Raw genomic sequence first — 20,122 nt, 5'->3', positions numbered from 1 at the left:
CTGAATGACCAGGTTATTCCATCAATGGATTTTTTCTTCCCTGATGGCACGGGCATATTCCAAGATGACAATGCCAGGATTCATCGGGCTCAAATTGTGAAAGACTGGTTCAGGGAGCATGAGACATCATTTTCACACATGGATTGGCCACCACAGAGTCCAGACCTTAACCCCATTGAGAATCTTTGGGATGTGCTGGAGAAGGCTTTGCGCAGCAGTCAGACTCTACCATCATCAATGCAAGATCTTGGTGAAAAATTAATGCAACACTGGATGGAAATAAATCTTGTGACATTGCAGAAGCTTATCGAAACAATGCCACAGCGAATGCGTGCCGTAATCAAAGCTAAAGGCGGTCCAACGAAATATTAGAGTGTATGACCTTTTTTTTTGGTGGTGACTTTTTTTTTGGCCAGGCAGTGTATATATGTATCTGTGTGTAAATATATATATATATATATATATATATATATATATATATATATGTATATATAACAGCAACAACAACATCAGAAAGAAGAAACATATTTATATTTACATTTATATATATTTATTATTTATATTTTTTTATTATTTATATATATATATATATATATATATATATATATATATGTAAATAAATCTCTCGGCAGGAGAGGGAGGCACTCCTCCCAACGCGCTTCATCACAACATCCAGCTGGAGAATAAGTTTGCACCCCTCACTTTTCCTCTTGTTGATGAGGAGCCCGAGCGTCCTCCCCCTCCTTCTCCATCTCCGTCCCAGGGGTCTCACGGCTTACCGTCACCTACGAGGCCCTCTATCACCATACATGAGCGCTCCTCTCTCCGCAAGACTCTCCGCTCCATGCCACTGTTTACACTGGCACCGCAGCGCGCTCCCGCCCCCCTCTCTGCCTGTCCCTCTCCAGCCACTTCATCGCCTCTGGTAAGACCCCACATTCAGCATCCCCTCGCCCCCTTTTTCCTCCGACTACTTTAATTATTGGGGACTCATTAACACAACACATCCGCTTTTTTAATGCCGTAACGCATTGCTTCCCCGAAGCCACAGTCCCAATCATCCTGCAAAAACTCCCAGATCTGCTGAACACATTGCCGTCCTCCATCCACAGGATTATTGTTCACATTGGAATTAATGATTCATCCCTTCAACACTCTGAGGTGACCAAATCACAGTTCAGACAACTCCTACAGTTCCTAACCAGCACTGGCAAATCCATCTTCATCAGTGGACTGCTCTCTCCTCAAGGCTGTGGGATAGAAAAGTTGAGCAGAGTCCTCCAGCTCCAGACCTGGCTCCACATCTGTCTGCAGAGCACTCAGTGTAGGCTTCATAGATAATTTCAACTTGCTCTGGAATCGCCAATCCTTGATAAAACCCGACGGTATCCATCCAAACAGACTCGGCAGCTCCATGTTAAAAGCCAACCTGCAGCACGCTGTCCAATCATACCCATGTGACTGACTGTTTACTCACCTCACCAACTCACACACACAGGTCCCTCCCTCTTCTTCTACTGTGCCTTCTCAGTGTACCACTGTCTTTGTCTACTCCCCCTACAGCCCCCTGCTGTCACTACACCCCTCTGCTACTGCTTTCCCCATTGCGACCATTGTAACTGTCAGACCCTTTCAAAGCTGTAAATAAAAATAACCTCTCCTACATAAAACTGAGTGCCCCTGCCTCCTCATCTCACAAGCATGGTAACACCAATGCGAATTTCGGACTGTTAAACATCTGCTCGCTCACGAACAAGTGTCAGCTCATACAGGATCTTATCACGGACCATAAGCTTGATTTTCTCTGTTGAGGATTTATTTATAGCTGTCGACCGCATGACTCTGGCAGGGGAGGGGGCCTCGCGATGCTCTACCGTGAGAAGTGGCAAGTCCTGCCGGTTTCTACCTGTGCCTACCACACATCTGAATCCATCACCTCACAGTTATCTGGCCCCATCCCCACCATCGTTGCCTTCGTGTTATTTCCCTCTGTATCCCCTTCCCAGTCACTCTCAGCATTTGCTCTACCGTCCCTTTTCGAAACCACTGGTCTGATCAAAAAATCCAAATCATCAACCTGCCAGTTAGATCCCCTTCCAACTGCTCTTGTTAAAGCCAACGCTCCCTCTCTGGCCCCTCTCATCACGCACATAATCCATTCTTCCCTCACCACTGGAATTGTTCCCTCACCCCTCAAAACAGCTGCTGTCACCCCAATACTCAAGAAACCTGGCGCAGATCCCAATAACCACAATAACCTCCGTCCCATCTCCAATCTTCCATTTCTCTCAAAGACACTTGAAAAAACCGTTGCCTCTCAGCTCCATTCCCACCTTTCTCGCAATAATCTTTTTGAACAATTCCAGTCTGGTTTCTGCCCTCTCCACAGTACTGAAACGGCACTTCTCAAAATCACCAACGATCTCCTCCTGGCAGCCAATTCCAGTCTCCTATCCATCCTCATCCTGCTTGACCTGAGTGCGGCCTTCGACACCATCTCACACACCACCCTCCTGGACAGACTCCCCTCAACTGGTTCAAATCCTACCTCTCTGGCCGCTCTCAGTTCATCCAACTCAAATCATTCACATCACAACCACTCCCAGTCACCACAGGTGTGCCCCAGGGCTCTGTCCTGGGGCCCCTGCTATTCATCATTTACTTACTCCCCCTTGGCTACATCTTCCGGAAACATCATATCCACTTCCACTGCTACGCAGATGACACCCAGCTCCATATTTCCACCAAACCCGACTCCACCCTCAATGACTGCCTCCTTAAAATAAAATCCTGGTTTTCATCCAACTTCCTCAAATTGAACAGCGACTAAACAGAAATTCTACTCATTGGCACTAAAACCACCCTATCCAAATCCCCCAGTTTCACATTATCTATTGACAACTCTTCCATTTCTCCTTCCCCACAGGTCAAGAGTCTGGGTGTCATCCTCGACAGCACACTTTCTTACACTTCTCATATCAACCACATAACCCGGTCAGCTTACTTCCATCTCCGCAACATCAACCGCCTCCGCCCCTCTCTCACAACTCACACAGCTCCCATTCTGGTCCACAGTCTCGTCACCTCCCACCTTGACTACTGCAACTCCCTCCTGTTCGGTCTTCCACAAAAAACTCTCCATAAACTACAACTAGTACAGAATTCAGCAGCTCGTATCATCACAAGGACCCCATCCACTCACCACATCACACCCATCCTGCAGCAGCTCCACTGGCTCCCCATCACACACCGTATCCAATTCAAGATTTTACTGCTCACCTTCAAGGCCATTCACAACCTTGCCCCTCCATACCTGTCTGACCTCCTCCACATTGCCACACCCGCTCGCACACTCAGATCCTCTTCCTCCATCCACCTCTCCGTTCTCCCCACCTGCCTGGCTACCATGGGGAGCTCTGCTCCCCAGCTCTGGAATTCACTCCCCCTTGACCTCCGCAACACCACATCTGTCAATCTGTTCAAATTCAAACTCAAAACACATCTGTTCAGACTTGCCCATTTCACCTGATCAAATGCACTATGTTCTTACACTGTCTTACTGTCTTCCCCTCTATTTTAATGTATTTGTATGATGTTTTGTATGCTGTGTTTCTTGTCTGATGTATGCTTTTTTTTATCTCTGCTGTAAGGCGACCTTGAGTGGCCTGAAAGGCGCCCTAACAAATAAAATGTATTATTATTAGTAGTAGTAGTAGTAGTAGTAGTATTATGTATTTTGTATCCAAGCAGCTCCAGGATTACTGTTGCTGTACTGTGAATCAGCTTGTTGTGATGGTCCTTGTAGGGAATTAAGGGCAGCATTCACATCTTCTAGCAGATCATCTGAAGGTACTTGGCAACTCAGCTTCGGGATTCGTCAGAGGCTCCAGGTTTCCAGTTAGCTCACAATCTTTCTTCTCTGGTCAGCTGATCTTTCATTGAGGTCGTTTGTATCTACTGGGGCTTGATACCCAATCTCGGACTGTGGGGGGTGACCTGTCATCCTGGCTCCCCCTTGCCGTAGCATTGTTGAAGTAGTTACGATAGTAGTTGGCGATTGCGAATGTTGGAACTATCCTCGGATCATGTATCGGCGCCGATCACGTTATTTTTACAAAATCGGAATCGGTAATAAAAGATCGGAGGAATCAAAACAACAACAATGGTCAGGTTTTTCATCTATGTTGTTCACTGTTGCCTCCGCTTTCCAATGTATAAAGTGTGGCGATCCTGTATATTTTATAAATATATATTTTTTATAAGACAGTCAGTTGATGGCTTGCTCACTTCCAGACACACGGGTACCTCCAGACACAACCACTGGTGCTATCGCCAGTGGGATGGCTTGATCAGCTGAGCCCAGGTAGACCGGCCCCTACATTATGCTGCTCCTGGCAGTATGGCGAGAGTCGCCGGCGAATGAGAAATGAGCCAGGAGTCCTCTGTGCACTTGGACTACCATGGCATTCTACACCGCTCAAAGTCTGCGAAATAAGTGCGCTTCCCTGTGGAATATCATCCATCCAGCCACCGGCCTCACCTCAGAGATTCCGCCATGGACATCAAGGGATCCTACGGAGCCTCCACGCCCGAAACAACGCCGGAGCGTTACGGCATTCACCCACGGTCCTGTGAGTTGGCAAAAGCCGGGGGTTACTTTCCGTTTCATTATTCCTTATTTGGAACCTTCGGGCCGGGTTGATTTATTGTTTTGAAACTGAACTGAGTCAGAGCAAACAGTGGATTCTCTTTACCTCCTTGTTAACGAGAAAACCTGGGGTGGAGTTTTCTTTTGTTTAGTGAACTGTGTGGATTGAACTGAATTGAACTGTGAACTGTGATATGTTATTTGGAAACGGAGTGGAGTTCCTTGTTTGAACTGGATTGAACTGACTGAACGGAACGGAACATTTCTTTTCTTTGGTGGAAAGAACATATACTTTCTTGAAACTGATTACGGTTGTATTTGTATTTTTGAAAATTGAGTATAATTCTTTTGTTCTACAGAAACCAGGTAAAAACAATTTAATTTTGGTGTTAAGGGACCTGTTTTATGGGTTTTATGGTTTCTTTGTGGGGTTTGACTGAGTAAAAGAAAAATATTTGTTTCATGTGTCAAACCACTACAAAAGATACAGGCTTATTTTGTTTGTTGAAGACAAAAAGAAGATATTTAATTTGTTTACATTTTGTGCTGCTGAACCACTGATAAGCTTTTTGGATACTCTTTAAATAAAAAAAAAACCTTATGGGACAACTTGGATGCATTCTTTTTTTTCTTTCTTTCTTAATGCTTTGCAAAGTATCGGATCGGACTCAGTTTCAAGATAAAGGACTCGTATTGGATCGGATGCAAAAAAAATGTGATCGGGACATCCCTAGTTGGAACACTGTGCTACAAGATGTTTCTTAGTTAGTCTTGACTGTGGGTTTTGAAATATCCATTGGTCCCACATGCTCTGCATATATCTGCATATATCCCCTATCACTGGGGTTGCTGGTAGAGTAGTTTTCCATCAATTCCATGTTCTCCGCCTTTGCCCATGTATGAGATGTCCCATTTGTCATCAGGTTGCCCTGGTTCCCTAGCAACTGACGCAGACCTTGTTGACCCAGGTGACGTCTGCGGTGGTATGACTATCAGTATTGTAATCACTCATATCTGAGGTAGGCAGTGTTGGGATTCACAGGACCACAGATGATTTGTCATTTGGTAAAATCATCACTGGACATTTAAAGGCTTCCTTCTGTGCATGCTCTTTGTTCTCCAAACAAGACAGCTATTTGACATCCATCTCCAGGATGTCTCACCTCACACCTCAGTGAGACACAAGTCTCACAACTTGATTGGACAGGACTTTTACAGTGACATGTGACTCTGTGATGTCACAGGCATCTGTAGAAGGTCTGCTCCCTTCAGACAGTCCTGCCCTCTTACTCGGGAACTGCGGAGCAGCCCACACCTCTTTCCTGCTGGGCCTGGAACAGCCCAGATGCTCAGTCCCTTGCTCCTTGCCCTGAACCATCAAAGGTGGGGCAATTGCTCACAGACTTTTCTTTTTCCTGGACCACAACTTGCCCACGCTCAAGGCTGAGGCAAACCTGAGCCAGAGAAGTTAGACTTGCAAGCACAAGGTTTGCAACTAGCTTTCCGGCAACAAGGAACTAAGTGAGTTAACACCCAGCGTCTAACTCTGCAAGAACCCCGAGCGACTGGCTTCCTCGGATCAGAACCTTTAGAACAGGCCCGAAAAGTTCCAGTTTAGTTTCATCACTCCACAGAACAGAATTCCAAAACTTCTGTGGCTTATTTATATGGTTTTGAGCATAATGGAGCCAACTTTTCTTGTGCTTTTGGGTCAGTAGTGGTGTACGTCTTGGAGTCCCGGCATGGAGCCCTTCAGTGTTTAGTATGCGCCTTATTGTACAAACTGAAACCTCAGTGCCTGCTGCCACCAAGTCTTGCTGCAGGTGTTTTGCAGTCACTCAAGGGTTTTTGACCACTTGCCTCCTCAGGAATCTGGTGACAGCCGCTGATAGTTTACTCTTTCTGCCACGTCCAGGTAGTGTAGCCACTGTTCCTTTAACTTTGAACTTGCGAACTATGCTTCCAACTGTATCTCTAGGAACATTTAGAGCTTTTGCTATCGTTTTGTATCCTTTTCCTTGTTTGTGCAAGGCAATGATTTCTTCTCTGAACTTTGTGGACAATTCTTTTGACTTAGCCATATTTCTAACATGCAATCAAACGTCACTCTCAACAAAACCCTAGCCAGTCCAGGTATTTATGTGTTCCGTCTCAAGCACACCTGAATTAATGAAGCCCTTGATTAGTTGCACTAGGTGTGCTTGAAACAGGGGGTTGAATAATTGTGATTAGTTGCATCAGGTGTGCTTGAGACAGGGGGTTGAATAATTTTGAGACTGCAGTAGTGATTAAAAGTAGCATTTTGTGTTGAATTTGGATAAAAACCATGGTAATATTAGTTTTATTCAACTATTTCAACTGTTCTTGTCTACTTTGTTTATTGCAAACAGCTGAAAAATTGTACATTTTGCCAATAAGCCTAATATGCAATGGGTGTTGAATAATTTTGATTGCAACTGTAGCTTTATCACAGCTTTACAGGCTAAGCAAGACTATTTAGCTTGTTGTATGTGATTTCTTGCTGTCATTGAGTTATTGTTGTGATTGTTTGCAGTTAGGTCATTGATTAGTTGGCTTCGCCAAAGCTAAGTGTTTAGTTTGCTAACACTGTTCACAAACAGATTCTTGCACACAACTAAACAATCTCTGCACTAATCCAGACTATTTGCAACACAAATCACATTCACATAGACTCATTAACAAATAGGCTTTCAACAGAGCTACACCCAAACAGGCATCTCAAAGTTCCCACTTCTTTTCCTTTGTCTTTGTCCTGACCACACGGTCAGACAAACACCTCCCCCGACCTGATGCCAGCTTTGATTCGGCCATCTTGTAGTTCTATGTTGTCAGCCATTTGTTTTGTAGGCCAAACGGCTCTTTGATCACCACACCTGCATCTCTCTCTCTCTCTCTCTCTCTCTCTCTCTCTGCACAAGAGTGAATGAATAGTCAACCTCTTCAGGCGTTACAGTTAATTTTGGTTGTTGTCATTAATTTAATTATTAATCAAAACTCCAAATTAATAGTTTAGCGTATTTTATGAGACTGATATCTTTAACCGGCTATCATTTTTCCCTTTACGGGAGGGTCCAAAACTAACTTTTGGCTGGCTGGAAAGTGAAATTTTTTACCAGCCAGGCAGATATTTTACCAGCCAACCAAATAATTAATAATTTAAAGGAAAAAAAGTCAAGTCACTTAATGCTGCCGGTGGATGAGACTGGGGGGTGGCAGCGGCGGGAGCGGCGGGAGTAGCAGCAGCAGCAGCAACATTAACCTCCGTCTCTTGGTTGTCAGTCGGTAAAATCTCAGTCTCAGCAGGTTCTTTTGCTTTAGTTTTTTGTTTTTTTGCGAGAGGCTCCGCAATACCTGGCCTGCATTGCCACATACTTTTTCTTACTTCTTCTTCTTCTATGGGGGCTCAGAGCATGGAGGTACATTAACAATAGGTTCGTTCGAGATGAGCCAGGCCTGCGCAGATTTAATCACCGGCGATCGGCGCACAAAGCATGCTGGTTAGTTTTGTGCCCGACTTCATCCCGACTTGCTCTGACGTATTACAAAAGCGGACAGTGATAAAACCGCGAGAGCAAGGCAGCCACAGTTTTTAGAGCCAGGTGCTGCAGTTGCTCTCCACCGACTGCACCGCCTGGCTCTCACCTGATCTAACAGCTGATTGGTTTAGATGTCGACTCAACAAGATGACGTTTTAGATAAACTTTTCATTTTTGTTGAATTTTAGAGATTAAGATTGTATTTGTCTGATTTGAAGGTTTATTCTGTAACAGAAAACATGTTGTGTGAATGATGGTGAAGTTTAGTTGTCAGAGACTAAATACATTCATCATAAACTATACAGAGTCTACTGTATATTAATATTGGACTTTTTTAATTATTGAAGTATTTAACAACACAGAGACTTGTGGTCAGTGGGATATGAGAATTCTTAAACTAACATCTGTGCAGGTGTGAAGCCCTGACTGTATCTGACCGATCTTTAATGAAAGCTGTTGTCTTGTATTTTTTTTCCTCTGAAAATATGAACCTTATAGTCAAACATAGTTTATTTAGCCTGTGTAGTTGAGGGGACAGGTCAAACTGATATGATGCTGATTTACAGGAGAATTCATATCAAATAGAGGATAAACCATTAACATAAACTACAGATCACCTGTAAAGCATTTTAATAAATTAATCTATCATAATTAAAACAACTGGAGACTGAGAACAAACTGATATATGCCGCCGGCGCGGTGCTGTGGCCGTCAAGGGCCGCTCCCCAACACACACTGGCAGCGGCGCGCAGCGGCACCGTCAACATGTATTTCCCACCCCAGCCATATAGGTGGCTGTACCTACACTAGTTGCCAACGGTTGCCAACTGCTAGTAACAGAAGAAGAAGAGGGAAAAACTTTGAGGCAACAACAACTTGAATTTCACAGGTGAGTTTCTTATTAAAGTCGTTTTATTAAAAATTTGAAACAACCGGAGTTGATTCTATGAGAGGAGACGTACATAAAAGGCTTTTCTCGCAGCGCCACCATGAGCGCCGGCCGCGCTGGAAATAGAGCAGTGGGCCGAAGCAGAGCCACGCGGCGCGTCGGCCGGCGCCAGTGTGGGTTGGTTCATAGAATATAATGGAGGCGGGCATTTTGATGCGCGGCGTACGGCGGCGGTGTGTGTTGCACTTTAGTGTGTCTGTGACTTCCTGTACGCACTGAAGGCTGCTGGAAACTGTCGGGAAACTGTCCGACTTCACCGCGGCTTTTTGTCACCGCCCCCCGCTGCGGCCGCCTGGTCTCATCTACTTTCCAGGCGAGGCGCAGTTCATCTCGAACGAGCCTATTGACAAAGTAGTGGAGTGAGAGAGTGGTACATCCTGTCAGCTGAGGGGTTTCCTATCTGTGCAGCTGAGCAACACAGCACCTCCACGGACTATTACATCCAGACGGTCCCGGTGTTTCCTCCGCAGGCTCCACTTCACTCAGCTTCACTTAGTTGCCCGACAAACCCGCTGCTTCTTCTCACTTTAACCTGAATAACAAACTGGGGCTCGGTGCTCCGGTTGGATCCAAACGCAGGGCTCAACAATAAGGATTGCCCGATTACCAGGGGCAAGTAAAACTCAAGGTCGGGCATGTAAACTAACAACTCACTTGCCCGATCGGGCAAGTTGCTAAAAATAGTAAAAGTTAATAACTAATTGATAAAATAAATGTATTTTAAAACGTGCTCTTCTGCTCTGATGCAGCGGTCTCTCTGCCTGAAGTCACAGGCACAGCTGTGTAACAATGTCCTGCCCACAGCCCCCATTGATATTATTTTGCGCGACGGGACGCTTCATATAATAACATAACAATATACTATTTATGGTGTTATGCCATCGTGTCATTTCTGTCTCTACATGGTCACGCGTTAACAATTCTCCTCTGCTCTCTGTGTCGCGCACGGCGGAGTTCCGCCACACACACAGGTGAGCATGCTAGAGCGGCTCAGGCCGCATTTTCCTGACCAAACCTGAACCCGAGCCCGGTGCAGTTTGTCAACTGACAGTTATTGAAATGGACAGTGTGTAAATAACAGATTGCTGTTACGCACAGACAAACAGCTGCTCGCACAGCAGCTCAGCATGGCACTCATGCTGAGCTTGTGTTGCGTTCAGGTGTTGTCACGTAAATAACAACTTCCAACACTTAAATAGGTCATAGCACAAAACAGCAGCATGTCAAGTGATTTTTTACTTTATTATATTCAATAAAATTGTATGTTCCTAAATCTTGAGACACCTCATATGTAAGCTAGACAGACATTTCACCTGCTCATACTGTGCACACATGTACTATATGTACTTAGTGCTAAAGAGCCCTTCTGGTGCCAGTAGATACATAGAAACATCCCAGCAGGCTGTGCTTTGCAAGCATACAAAAAAGTTTCACGCATGTGAAAATTATTTTTCATGCGTGTGCTTCACCTACACCCACTACTACAACTCCATCCTAGGGGAAACACTGCTGTGTGCATTTTCTGCAACAGGTGGATGTGGTAGTCTACTGGTAGAGTAGAGAGAGAGCTAAGTAGTAATATATTAAACCCGGTGTTAATACAGCAGAACTGGAGAGAGGGGTGAAAAATAAATAGAGGTGGGCATGACTCAAGTAGGGTGCAAAATTATAGACGGAGAACGATTTACAAATTTTTCACTTTAAGCCCTTTTTGTGTAGGAATTAAGCTACAATACATGACATATGTTGGATGAAAGCTGAAGTGTTTGGGGCACCATTATCTGCTCAGATTCAACCAAATGCTTCAAAACTCAATGGACGATGCTTCACAGTGCAGTTGGACATTGACCTGAAGCATATTGCAAAAGCAACCAAAGACATTTTTAAGGCAAAGAAGTGGAATGTTCTGTGATGGTCAAGTCATATCATCTGACCTGAATCCAACTGAGCATGCGTTTCTCTTGCTGAAGCCAAAACTGAGGGCAAAACCCCAAAACACAAGCAGGAAGTGCAGACGGCTGCAGTAAAGGGCTGGCAGAGCATCACCAGGGAAGAAACCCAGCATCTGGTGATGTCTATGTGTCCAACACTTCAGGCAGTCATTGACTGTAAAGGATTTGCAACCAAGTATTTAAACTGACTGTTTAATTGATGATTATGTTAGTTTGTCCAAATACTTATGAGCCCTTAAAGTCGGGGGACTGTGTGAAGAAATGGTTGTCATTCCTACACGGTTCATACTACATTTTTGAAAAAAGCCTTAAATGAAAGCTGAGAGTCTGCACTTTAAGCAGGTATTCATTGTTTCATTTAAAACCCATTGTGGTGGTGTACAGAGCCAAAATGACAACAACTGTATCATTGTCCAAATAATTATGGACCTGACTGTATATAAGATCAACAGGACACTAACAACCTTCATAATGAACTCCATGGGAATGTGGAAGACGACCCTAGAGGCCAACTCAAAGCTGATTGCCCAACTCAACATCAAATGCGGCATATACAGTCAGGTCCATAATTATTTGGACAATGATACAGTTGTCGTCATTTTGGCTCTGTACACCACCACAATGGGTTTTAAATGAAACAATGAATACCTGCTTAAAGTGCAGACTCTCAGCTTTCATTTAAGGCTTTTTTCAAAAATGTAGTATGAACCGTGTAGGAATGACAACCATTTCTTCACACAGTCCCCCGACTTTAAGGGCTCATAAGTATTTGGACAAACTAACATAATCATCAATTAAACAGTCAGTTTTAATACTTGGTTGCAAATCCTTTACAGTCAATGACTGCCTGAAGTGTTGGACACATAGGCATCATCAGATGCTGGGTTTCTTCCCTGGTGATGCTCTGCCAGCCCTTTACTGCAGCCGTCTGCACTTCCTACTTGTGTTTTGGGTGTTTTGCCCTCAGTTTTGGCTTCAGCAAGAGAAACGCATGTTCAATTGGATTCAGGTCAGATGATATGACTTGGCCATTGCAGAACATTCCACTTCTTTGCCTTAAAAATGACTTTGGTTGCTTTTGCAATATGCTTCAGGTCATTGTCCAACTGCAATGTGAAGCATCGTCCAATGAGTTTTGAAGCATTTAGTTGAATCTGAGCAGATAATGGTGCCCCAAACACTTCAGCTTTCATCCTGCTGCTCTTGTAAGCAAGACAAGACTTCACTAGAATAAATACAGAGGGTTTATCACAAGATGCAAACCATTGGTTAGCCTTAAAAATGGAAGGCCAGATTAGAGTTTGTCAAAAACCATCTAAAAAGCCTGTATAGTTGTGGAACAGCATACTATGGACAGATAAAACAAAGATCAACTACCAGAATGATGGGAAGACAAGAGAAGGAAGAAGGGAAGGAACTGCTCATGATCCAAAGCACACCACCTCATCAGTGAAGCATGGTGGAGGTACTGTTATGTCATGGCCATGTATGGCTGCCAGTGGAACTGGTTCTCTTGTATTTATTGATGATGTGACTGCTGACAAGAGCAGCAGGATGAAAGCTGAAGTGTTTGGGGCTACATTATCTGCTCAGATTCAACCAAATGCTTCAAAACTCATTGGACGATGCTTCACAGTGCAGTTGGACAATGACCTGAAGCATACTGCAAAAGCAACCAAAGACATTTTTAAGGCAAAGAAGTGGAATGTTCTGCAATGGCCAAGTCATATCATCTGACCTGAATCCAATTGAGCATGCGTTTCTCTTGCTGAAGCCAAAACTGAGGGCAAAACACCCAAAACACAAGCAGGAAGTGCAGACAGCTGCAGTAAAGGGCTGGCAGAGCATCACCAGGGAAGAAACCCAGCATCTGATGATGCCTATGTGTCCAACACTTCAGGCAGTCATTGACTGTAAAGGATTTGCAACCAAATATTAAAACTGACTGTTTAATTGATGATTATGTTAGTTTGTCCAAATACTTATGAGCCCTTAAAGTTGGGGGACTGTGTGAAGAAATGGTTGTAATTCCTACACGGTTCATACTAAATTTTTGAAAAAAGCCTTAAATGAAAGCTGAGAGTCTGCACTTTAAGCAGGTATTCATTGTTTCATTTAAAACCCATTGTGGTGGTGTACAGAGCCAAAATGATGACAACTGTATCATTGTCCAAATAATTATGGACCTGACTGTACAAAGGGGATGCATTGTCACCACTGCTGTTTTGCATAGGCCTGAATCACCTCAGTCAGATTATCAAGAAGACTGGCTATGGATGCTGATTCCGAAGTGGGGCAACAATAAGCCACCTACTCTACATGGATGACATCAAGCTGCACGCCAAGAATGAGCGAGAAATCGACTCACTGATCCACACCACCAGGATCTACAGCAAGGACATAGGGATGTCATAGGGATGTCATGTCAAGTGTGGCCAGATGGTATCAAAGAGAGGCAAGATGATCAGAACTGCGGGAGCTGACCTACCAGAGGGCAACATAGGAGATATCCAGGACAGCTACAAGTACCTTGGGATCCCGCAGGCTAATGGATATCATGAGGAGGCTGCAAGGAAGTCAATCACAACCAAATACCTACAGGGAGTAAGGTAAGTCCTGAGAAGTCAGCTGAATGGTCAGAACAAGGTCCGAGTCATCAATATGTCCGCACTGCCAGTCATCAGATACCCAGCTGGGATCATAAGCTGGCCAAAGGAGGAGATGGACGCCACAGATATCAAGACAAGAAAGCTCCTCACCATGCATGGAGTCCAGCACCCTGAGGCTATACACTAAGCAGAAAGAGGGCGGCCAAGGACTAGTGAGCATCAGAGCCACTATCCAGGATGAAGCATCCAAAATCCAGGGGTACATCCGGAAGATGGCCCCAAAGGATGAACTGCTAAGTGAATGCCTCAGACAACAGAAACCTGATGAGGGCAAAGAGGTGGAGGAGCAAACAACATGGGGGGACAAGCCCCTACATGGTGCATACCACCGTCAGATAGAGGAAGTGGCTGATATCAAGAAGACCTACCAGTGGCTGGAGAATGCTGGACTGACAGACAGCATGGAGACACTAGTCATTGCAGCACAAGAACAGGCCCTTAGCATAAGCTGGGATAGTGTACAGGGACATCTGTACCCAGTATAGAATCTCAGTACCCAAATCCTGATGGGACACACCACCAAAGGTGGATGGGTGGATCCTGCGGGACTTCAGCCTCCAGACTGACAAACAGCTGCTGGCTAACCAACTGGACATAGTGGTGCTTGAACACCAGAAGAGGGCAGGTGTGGTAGATGTGGCCATACCAGCTGACAGCAACATGAGAAAGAAGGAACACGAAAAGGTGGAGAAGTATGGAGGGTTGAAAGAACAGCTGGAACAGATGTGGAAGCTCAAAGTTGACGTGGTCCCTGTGGTAGTAGGAGCACTTGGGGGAGTGATCCCCAAACTAGGAGAGTGGCTTCGGCAGATTCCAGGAACATCTGAGGCCACAGTCCTAGGAAAAGCAAGGATGCTGCGCAGAACCCTCAAATTCCCAGGCCTCTGATAGAGGACCCAAGCTTAAGGATGACACAGATACCACCCTAAGAGGGTGAAAGAGTTACACGTTTATTCCCCATTTCCAAACCAAACTCAAACCCTGACAAGAGTAGGGTTAGCTAGCTAGCCACTGAGGGTATTGCCTACTGAATGTATACACTCTTTTTCATGGTAACAGTGAAAGAAAACCCACCCTGCCCTACAGGGAATAGTGATGGAAAACGGGGTGTGCAGATGAACAGTGTTTGGCTTCCCCCAGAGCTCCCTACCCGTCAGCCGGTGGAGGTCCTGGCGCTGCAGCGTGTGGGAAGGCCAAACACTGTTCATCTGCACACACTACGATGACACGGCTGGTTGAATACCAGCAAAGTTTCCTGTATTTTCATTGTCTTTTCTCTCCATGGGCAGCTGATGTGGTGGTTCATTTTCACTATGTGATCTGTATACTAGGCTTTAGCTTTTAACTATCTTCTTATCTATCTTTTTAACCTGTTTTTGCTGCTGAGTCAATTTAACAACCTAAATTATATTCTTCGAACATACAGTATAGAGTCTTCTGTCTGCTTCTCTCTGAAATTGCTTTTTCATTTTTCCAAAAATGTTATAATATTTCTTCAAGGAGTGTAGTTAGTTACAGTGTGTCTCCATGCTAGCACTGACAGCATGACAGAACATCACAAAGGAGTGGGGCTTAGCGAAGGGTCAATTGCAGAATGTTTATTATAAGATAAATCTGTAAAAAGGACATTTAAGGGTACTGTTGTGGAACAGTAGCAGACAGAAGAAGACGACACTGACCTTCTCTCTGGGCTGAGGACAGCGTCTCTCTCCTGCCTGTCAGGGCTCCTAAAACGGCTCCTCTTCTCAGCCTTTCTTGCCTCTGCTTCCAGCCTTCGGGATCGGGACGTGTCGTGGTGGCTGTGGGAGTGGCTGCCCTTCTGGTTGGTCGGGTGGCTGTCGGTGCTGGTCACGGTGCTACCACTGGCGTCTGAGTCCAGAGAGCTGACTGAGCCGCTGATGTGGGAGCCATTAGAGAGCAGGGAGCTGCCAGAGGGGAAGGGGTCACTGGGTGCTGGGGAGAGACAGCGTGGGACACCACCCAGGCTGGAGCACGAGCCTGTCGGGGAGAGCAGGTCGCTGGGGGGCTGGGGCACAGAGCCATGCAGGGCCATGCTGCCTCGGTCCACCTCATCACCATTCATTGAGCCGGAGTCAGAGCCCTGTAGTGCACAGTCACCTAGACAAGAGAAACAGAAGACACCTCAGAACCTCTCAACTCTTTTAGACCTTAATGTCATAAACTTTACTTTTACTATGTTTGTTATTACCTTAACTGTAATTCATTTTTTTAGGGTTGAGTACCAGAACTCTGTACCACCAGTTCCTATATGACCGGTACATACCAGAACAAATCACTGCGCAGACTCTGGTGCTTCATTTCTGTGCCAGATTGTGTTGTTGTGTAAATGGTAAATGGTAAATGGACCTACATTTGTATAATGCCTTTCTTGTCCTCCGACCACTCAAAGTGCTTTTTACTACGAGTCACATTCACACACACACATTCATACACTGGTGGCCGAGGCTACCATACAAGGTGCCACCTGCTAATTTTTAACACACTCACACACCGATCGAAGCATCATCAGGAGCTTGGGGTTTGGTATCTTGCTCAAGGATACTTCGACATGCAGACTGGAGGAGCCGGGGATGGAACCGCTGATTTTCTGATTGGGGGACGACCCGCTATACCTCTGAGCCACAGCCGTGTGTGTGTGTGTGTTTGTGTGTGTGTGTGTATGTGAGAGAGAGACGCTGAGGCTGTGGTGACTGCAGCAGAGTATGAAGTTAATGGAGCAGTGTAGTGTGTGTACAGTTTAGGAGTCAATCTCTAACTGGAACCTGACCTGACCCACTTAAGATGGGTTGTTAAGGTGGATCAGCCATTCTCATCGTAGTGACAATCTCAGCCACTTCCTAAACAGATAATGGAGAAATGTCTCGCTACTGAGTTGGGAGACAATTATTGATGCCAACTCACAAATGATTTGGCTGTTATTAGGACTCTAACTGTTAGCGTTTAACTGTTGTAGCTGGAATAGGTTTAATTTATTACAGGGTTCCTACATATTTTTAGCACTGAATTATCAAAACCTTTCCATAACTTTTCCATTCTGTTTTGCCCCATTTCAATGACCTGATCTAAGTACTTTAAAATAGCAGGGAAGATCATTGGATACAGGATTGGATACACTGAGCATAGGTTGACATTGGCTCGCAGCTATATCAATGTCTGTTGCACTGGTAGAAGAAGTGATGTCATTTGGCTTAGTTATGGCAGGTGTGAAATATGTGCAATTTTTGGCAGTCTGTTGAGCAGTGTTTTGGTGGTCTTCTTGCTTTTTATCCTTTGGGATGGCTGGCAAGAGCTGCTTCCCCCATGCCACCATCAAACGTTTTGGTTCAGAGCCCATATCCAGCATGAGTAAGGTTTGCCTCTTTCTTGAGCCATGTATTATATTTATTGTTCTAAAGCCACACATTATTGAACATGCACTTCCCAGGCAGATAAGCAAACTGCTAGCGCTTAACTTTACACGCTCGTTTGACATTCCCTCCACCAACTACCTGCATACGCCAATGTGTATACTAGTAAAATTTCACTGGTCAGGCAGCACAGCACTACATTTTAAATTGGTACCACATCCATGTTTTGGGAGAATTCTGAACATACTTTAAAAAAAAAAACAGCCATAACAATGTAAAATACAAAACTTTTCCAAAATATTCTGCTCATTCCAAACCATTTTCAGGCCTGTAAAACAGTTAATTACATAACTTTCCAGGAATTTTATGACTGTGGGAATCCTGTGGGGTTTTTTTTATATTTGTATATTTAAGTATACAACCCAATTTCCAAAAAAAAGTTGTGATGTTGTGTAAAACATAAATAAAACAGAATGCAATGATTTGAAAATTCTTTCCAACATATAGTCAACTGAGTACAGACATGTAGAACATTCACAACATTGGCTCAGTTTTTTATTCATGTCTATGATGTACACAGATGTTATTCTTCCTTACCTGCAGGGGGGAATGGTGATCCTGAAGGCAAGTCAGCGGGGGCCCAGACAGCACCCCCCTCAGCCTCCCTCTGGTTCAGCTCCTCCTGCCAGATGATGGAGCTCGAGTCTGGAACCTTCTCCACCTCTGGGATACCAGAGCCGGTCACTGCTACCTTGGCTGGACCCGGCTCCTAGACGTGAACACATAAAACAGTCAAAAACAACAAAACAAGGAAACTGCAATATGACATCGAGCTGTGACAAGTACCCTTTTAGGTTTTTGCATTGGAGCTGTTGGCCCAACTGAGTCAGTTAGTTTAAACAGCAGTTTGAGTGGTGTTAAGTTACTACTGATGAAAACTTAACATTTTATATTTTGCTGCTTCACAATAAAATCTTTTACATAACAAAATGGAGTGGGACTTTCATTGTGAAGAGTCTTTAGGAAATGGAATGTATTTGTCACTGAATTAGCAGAACATTGTTAGCAGCTTGTCTTCAATAAAACAAGTCAACTACTTCTTTTACCTGCCCTGCTGTGTGATGGAAAAATGCTCGCAGCAAAATATTGAGGATTGGTCTGCTGCTTTTAAATGTCATCACTCAAGACAAACAGTCATTAAGACAGACCTTCAAGTAGGTAGCCATGTTCTAATGGAGACGCAAATCCCTGCCGCACTGGCCTGACTTGCAGAGACAGCCAAAACCAAGCCAAGCAAGCACATCAGTGTGGAAAAACAGTATTTAGCCCCATTTCCACCAAGCAGTACGGTACAGTACAGTACGGTTCAGTTCAGTTTAGTTAAGTTCAGTTCAGTAAGCTTTTTTCCTGTTTCCACTGTGAAAAGTTGTGGATGCTACCACTGGAACTCTTCTGTACCGTTACCATTTTTGGTACCCCTTCTGTTGGGTTACCTGGCACAAAGATCTGGTACTAAAAGGTGGAGCTGTGAACACTGCAGTCCGTTGATTGGTCAGTCAGTAGCGGACGGCCACTCTGCTCAGGGATGAGTTGTGGCTGGTTTTGAAGCAGAAGCCACAGTTCATATCATGGAGAGTTGGTAGACTGTAACTATAAAATATAAGGATGTTTTGCTGCCTCTTGCAGCAGCCGAGGTCAGAGAAAAATCTTTTTTTAATTCACTGGGCCGACTGCCGGGATTTTTAAGGTGGAATAACTTGTACTCAATGCAAGAGCTGACAACGTGACTCAGTCAACACACCTTAAATATTCCATATGACAACTTTGACCATCGCTTAAGTTTTTATATGACAGACACTTTTAGTAATGAGTGGATCTTCAAGCCTTTATCTATATATTAATTTCGGCCGGGTTATGTGAACAGCATATATTCTAATCCTCATTCAGTAAAAAAGCAAAAGAGGAGTAAGCCACTCTGGCTTTCTTCTGGCACACTACGCACCAAGCCTAGGAATAACATTAAAAAGCCTTTATTTAATCGGGCATGTCAGAGTTAAAATACATACGACCAAATGCCAAAAAGAAGGCCGACCAGGTTTCAACCACCATGTCTTCTTCAGGGCGTGGCAGAGAAAATGTGTGAACCAGAGTGAGAGGTTGTGATTTGTTATATAGACCTCTTAACAATGGAGTAATTGGAAACAAGAAAGGGACAATTACATCACCATCAATTCACATCAGGTCGGCTTGCAGAATGTAAACATTAATTAACAACAATATTTTCAGAGATGAACAACAAACAATATATCAGAGTGGACATCATCAACAACAATATATCAGAGATGAATTTATAAAAAGGGTCTAAAATCTATCTCTTCATTTAGTCCAGGATACATCAAAGCATCGAATTTGAAAATCCAGAATGTCTCTTTGTGATAATTTATTGAGTCTGTTTCCTCCTCTGACTGCTCCACGCATTCAATACCTTCCACTTTCAGTAGGCTGTCGTTCTTATTATGAAAATTATTGAAGTGGCGTGCCATAGGATAATCTATATTGTTGGTTTTTATGGCATATTTATGCTCCGCCACTCTGTCTTTTAAGCGTCTTTTTGTGCGCCCAATATAAAAACAGCCACATGGGCAACTTAAACGATAAACTACATATGTGGTGTTGCAGTTGATGAAATGTGTATTTTTATGTTTCATTTGTCCTCAAATCAATACATTCCTTCTGTTGTATGATATTAGAGCAATGATTACAGTTGGTTTGCATACACTTAAAGGTTCCTGTAGGTCTTTTAAGCCAGCTGCCTGCCCTCTTAACTGGGAGATAGGTGTACATCACTCTGTCTTTAATAGAAGGAGCTCTTTTAAAACAGAAAGTAGGAGGAACTTGAAAAATCTCTTTTAGAGAGGGGGGACTTTTAAGGATGTCCCAATTAGACAAAATAATCTTCTTAATTTGTTGGGCCTGCGG

At 44.2% G+C, this 20,122-nt stretch overlaps 1 protein-coding gene and 1 pseudogene across 3 annotated transcripts in view; one reads left to right on the top strand and one right to left on the bottom strand.

Moving 5' to 3' along the window:
- Positions 1 to 20,122, bottom strand: part of mpripb (myosin phosphatase Rho interacting protein b) — a 163,964-nt gene that overhangs the window by 81,367 nt on the left and 62,475 nt on the right. For all 3 annotated transcript variants that reach the window (XM_033611704.2, XM_033611705.2, XM_033611706.2), the window contains exons 6-7: positions 17,741 to 17,912; positions 15,455 to 15,893 (exon numbers count right to left, since the gene is read on the bottom strand). In XM_033611704.2, the coding sequence (XP_033467595.1) occupies positions 15,455 to 15,893; positions 17,741 to 17,912 (611 nt within the window). The remainder of the gene's footprint in view (positions 1 to 15,454; positions 15,894 to 17,740; positions 17,913 to 20,122) is intronic.
- Positions 13,562 to 14,712, top strand: LOC144459410 (uncharacterized; annotated as a pseudogene).

The sequence above is a fragment of the Epinephelus lanceolatus genome, chromosome 21 (genome assembly GCF_041903045.1).
Source record: "Epinephelus lanceolatus isolate andai-2023 chromosome 21, ASM4190304v1, whole genome shotgun sequence".
In the NCBI taxonomy this organism is placed as follows: domain Eukaryota; kingdom Metazoa; phylum Chordata; class Actinopteri; order Perciformes; family Serranidae; genus Epinephelus; species Epinephelus lanceolatus.
This window is presented reverse-complemented; position numbering and strand designations above follow the sequence as displayed.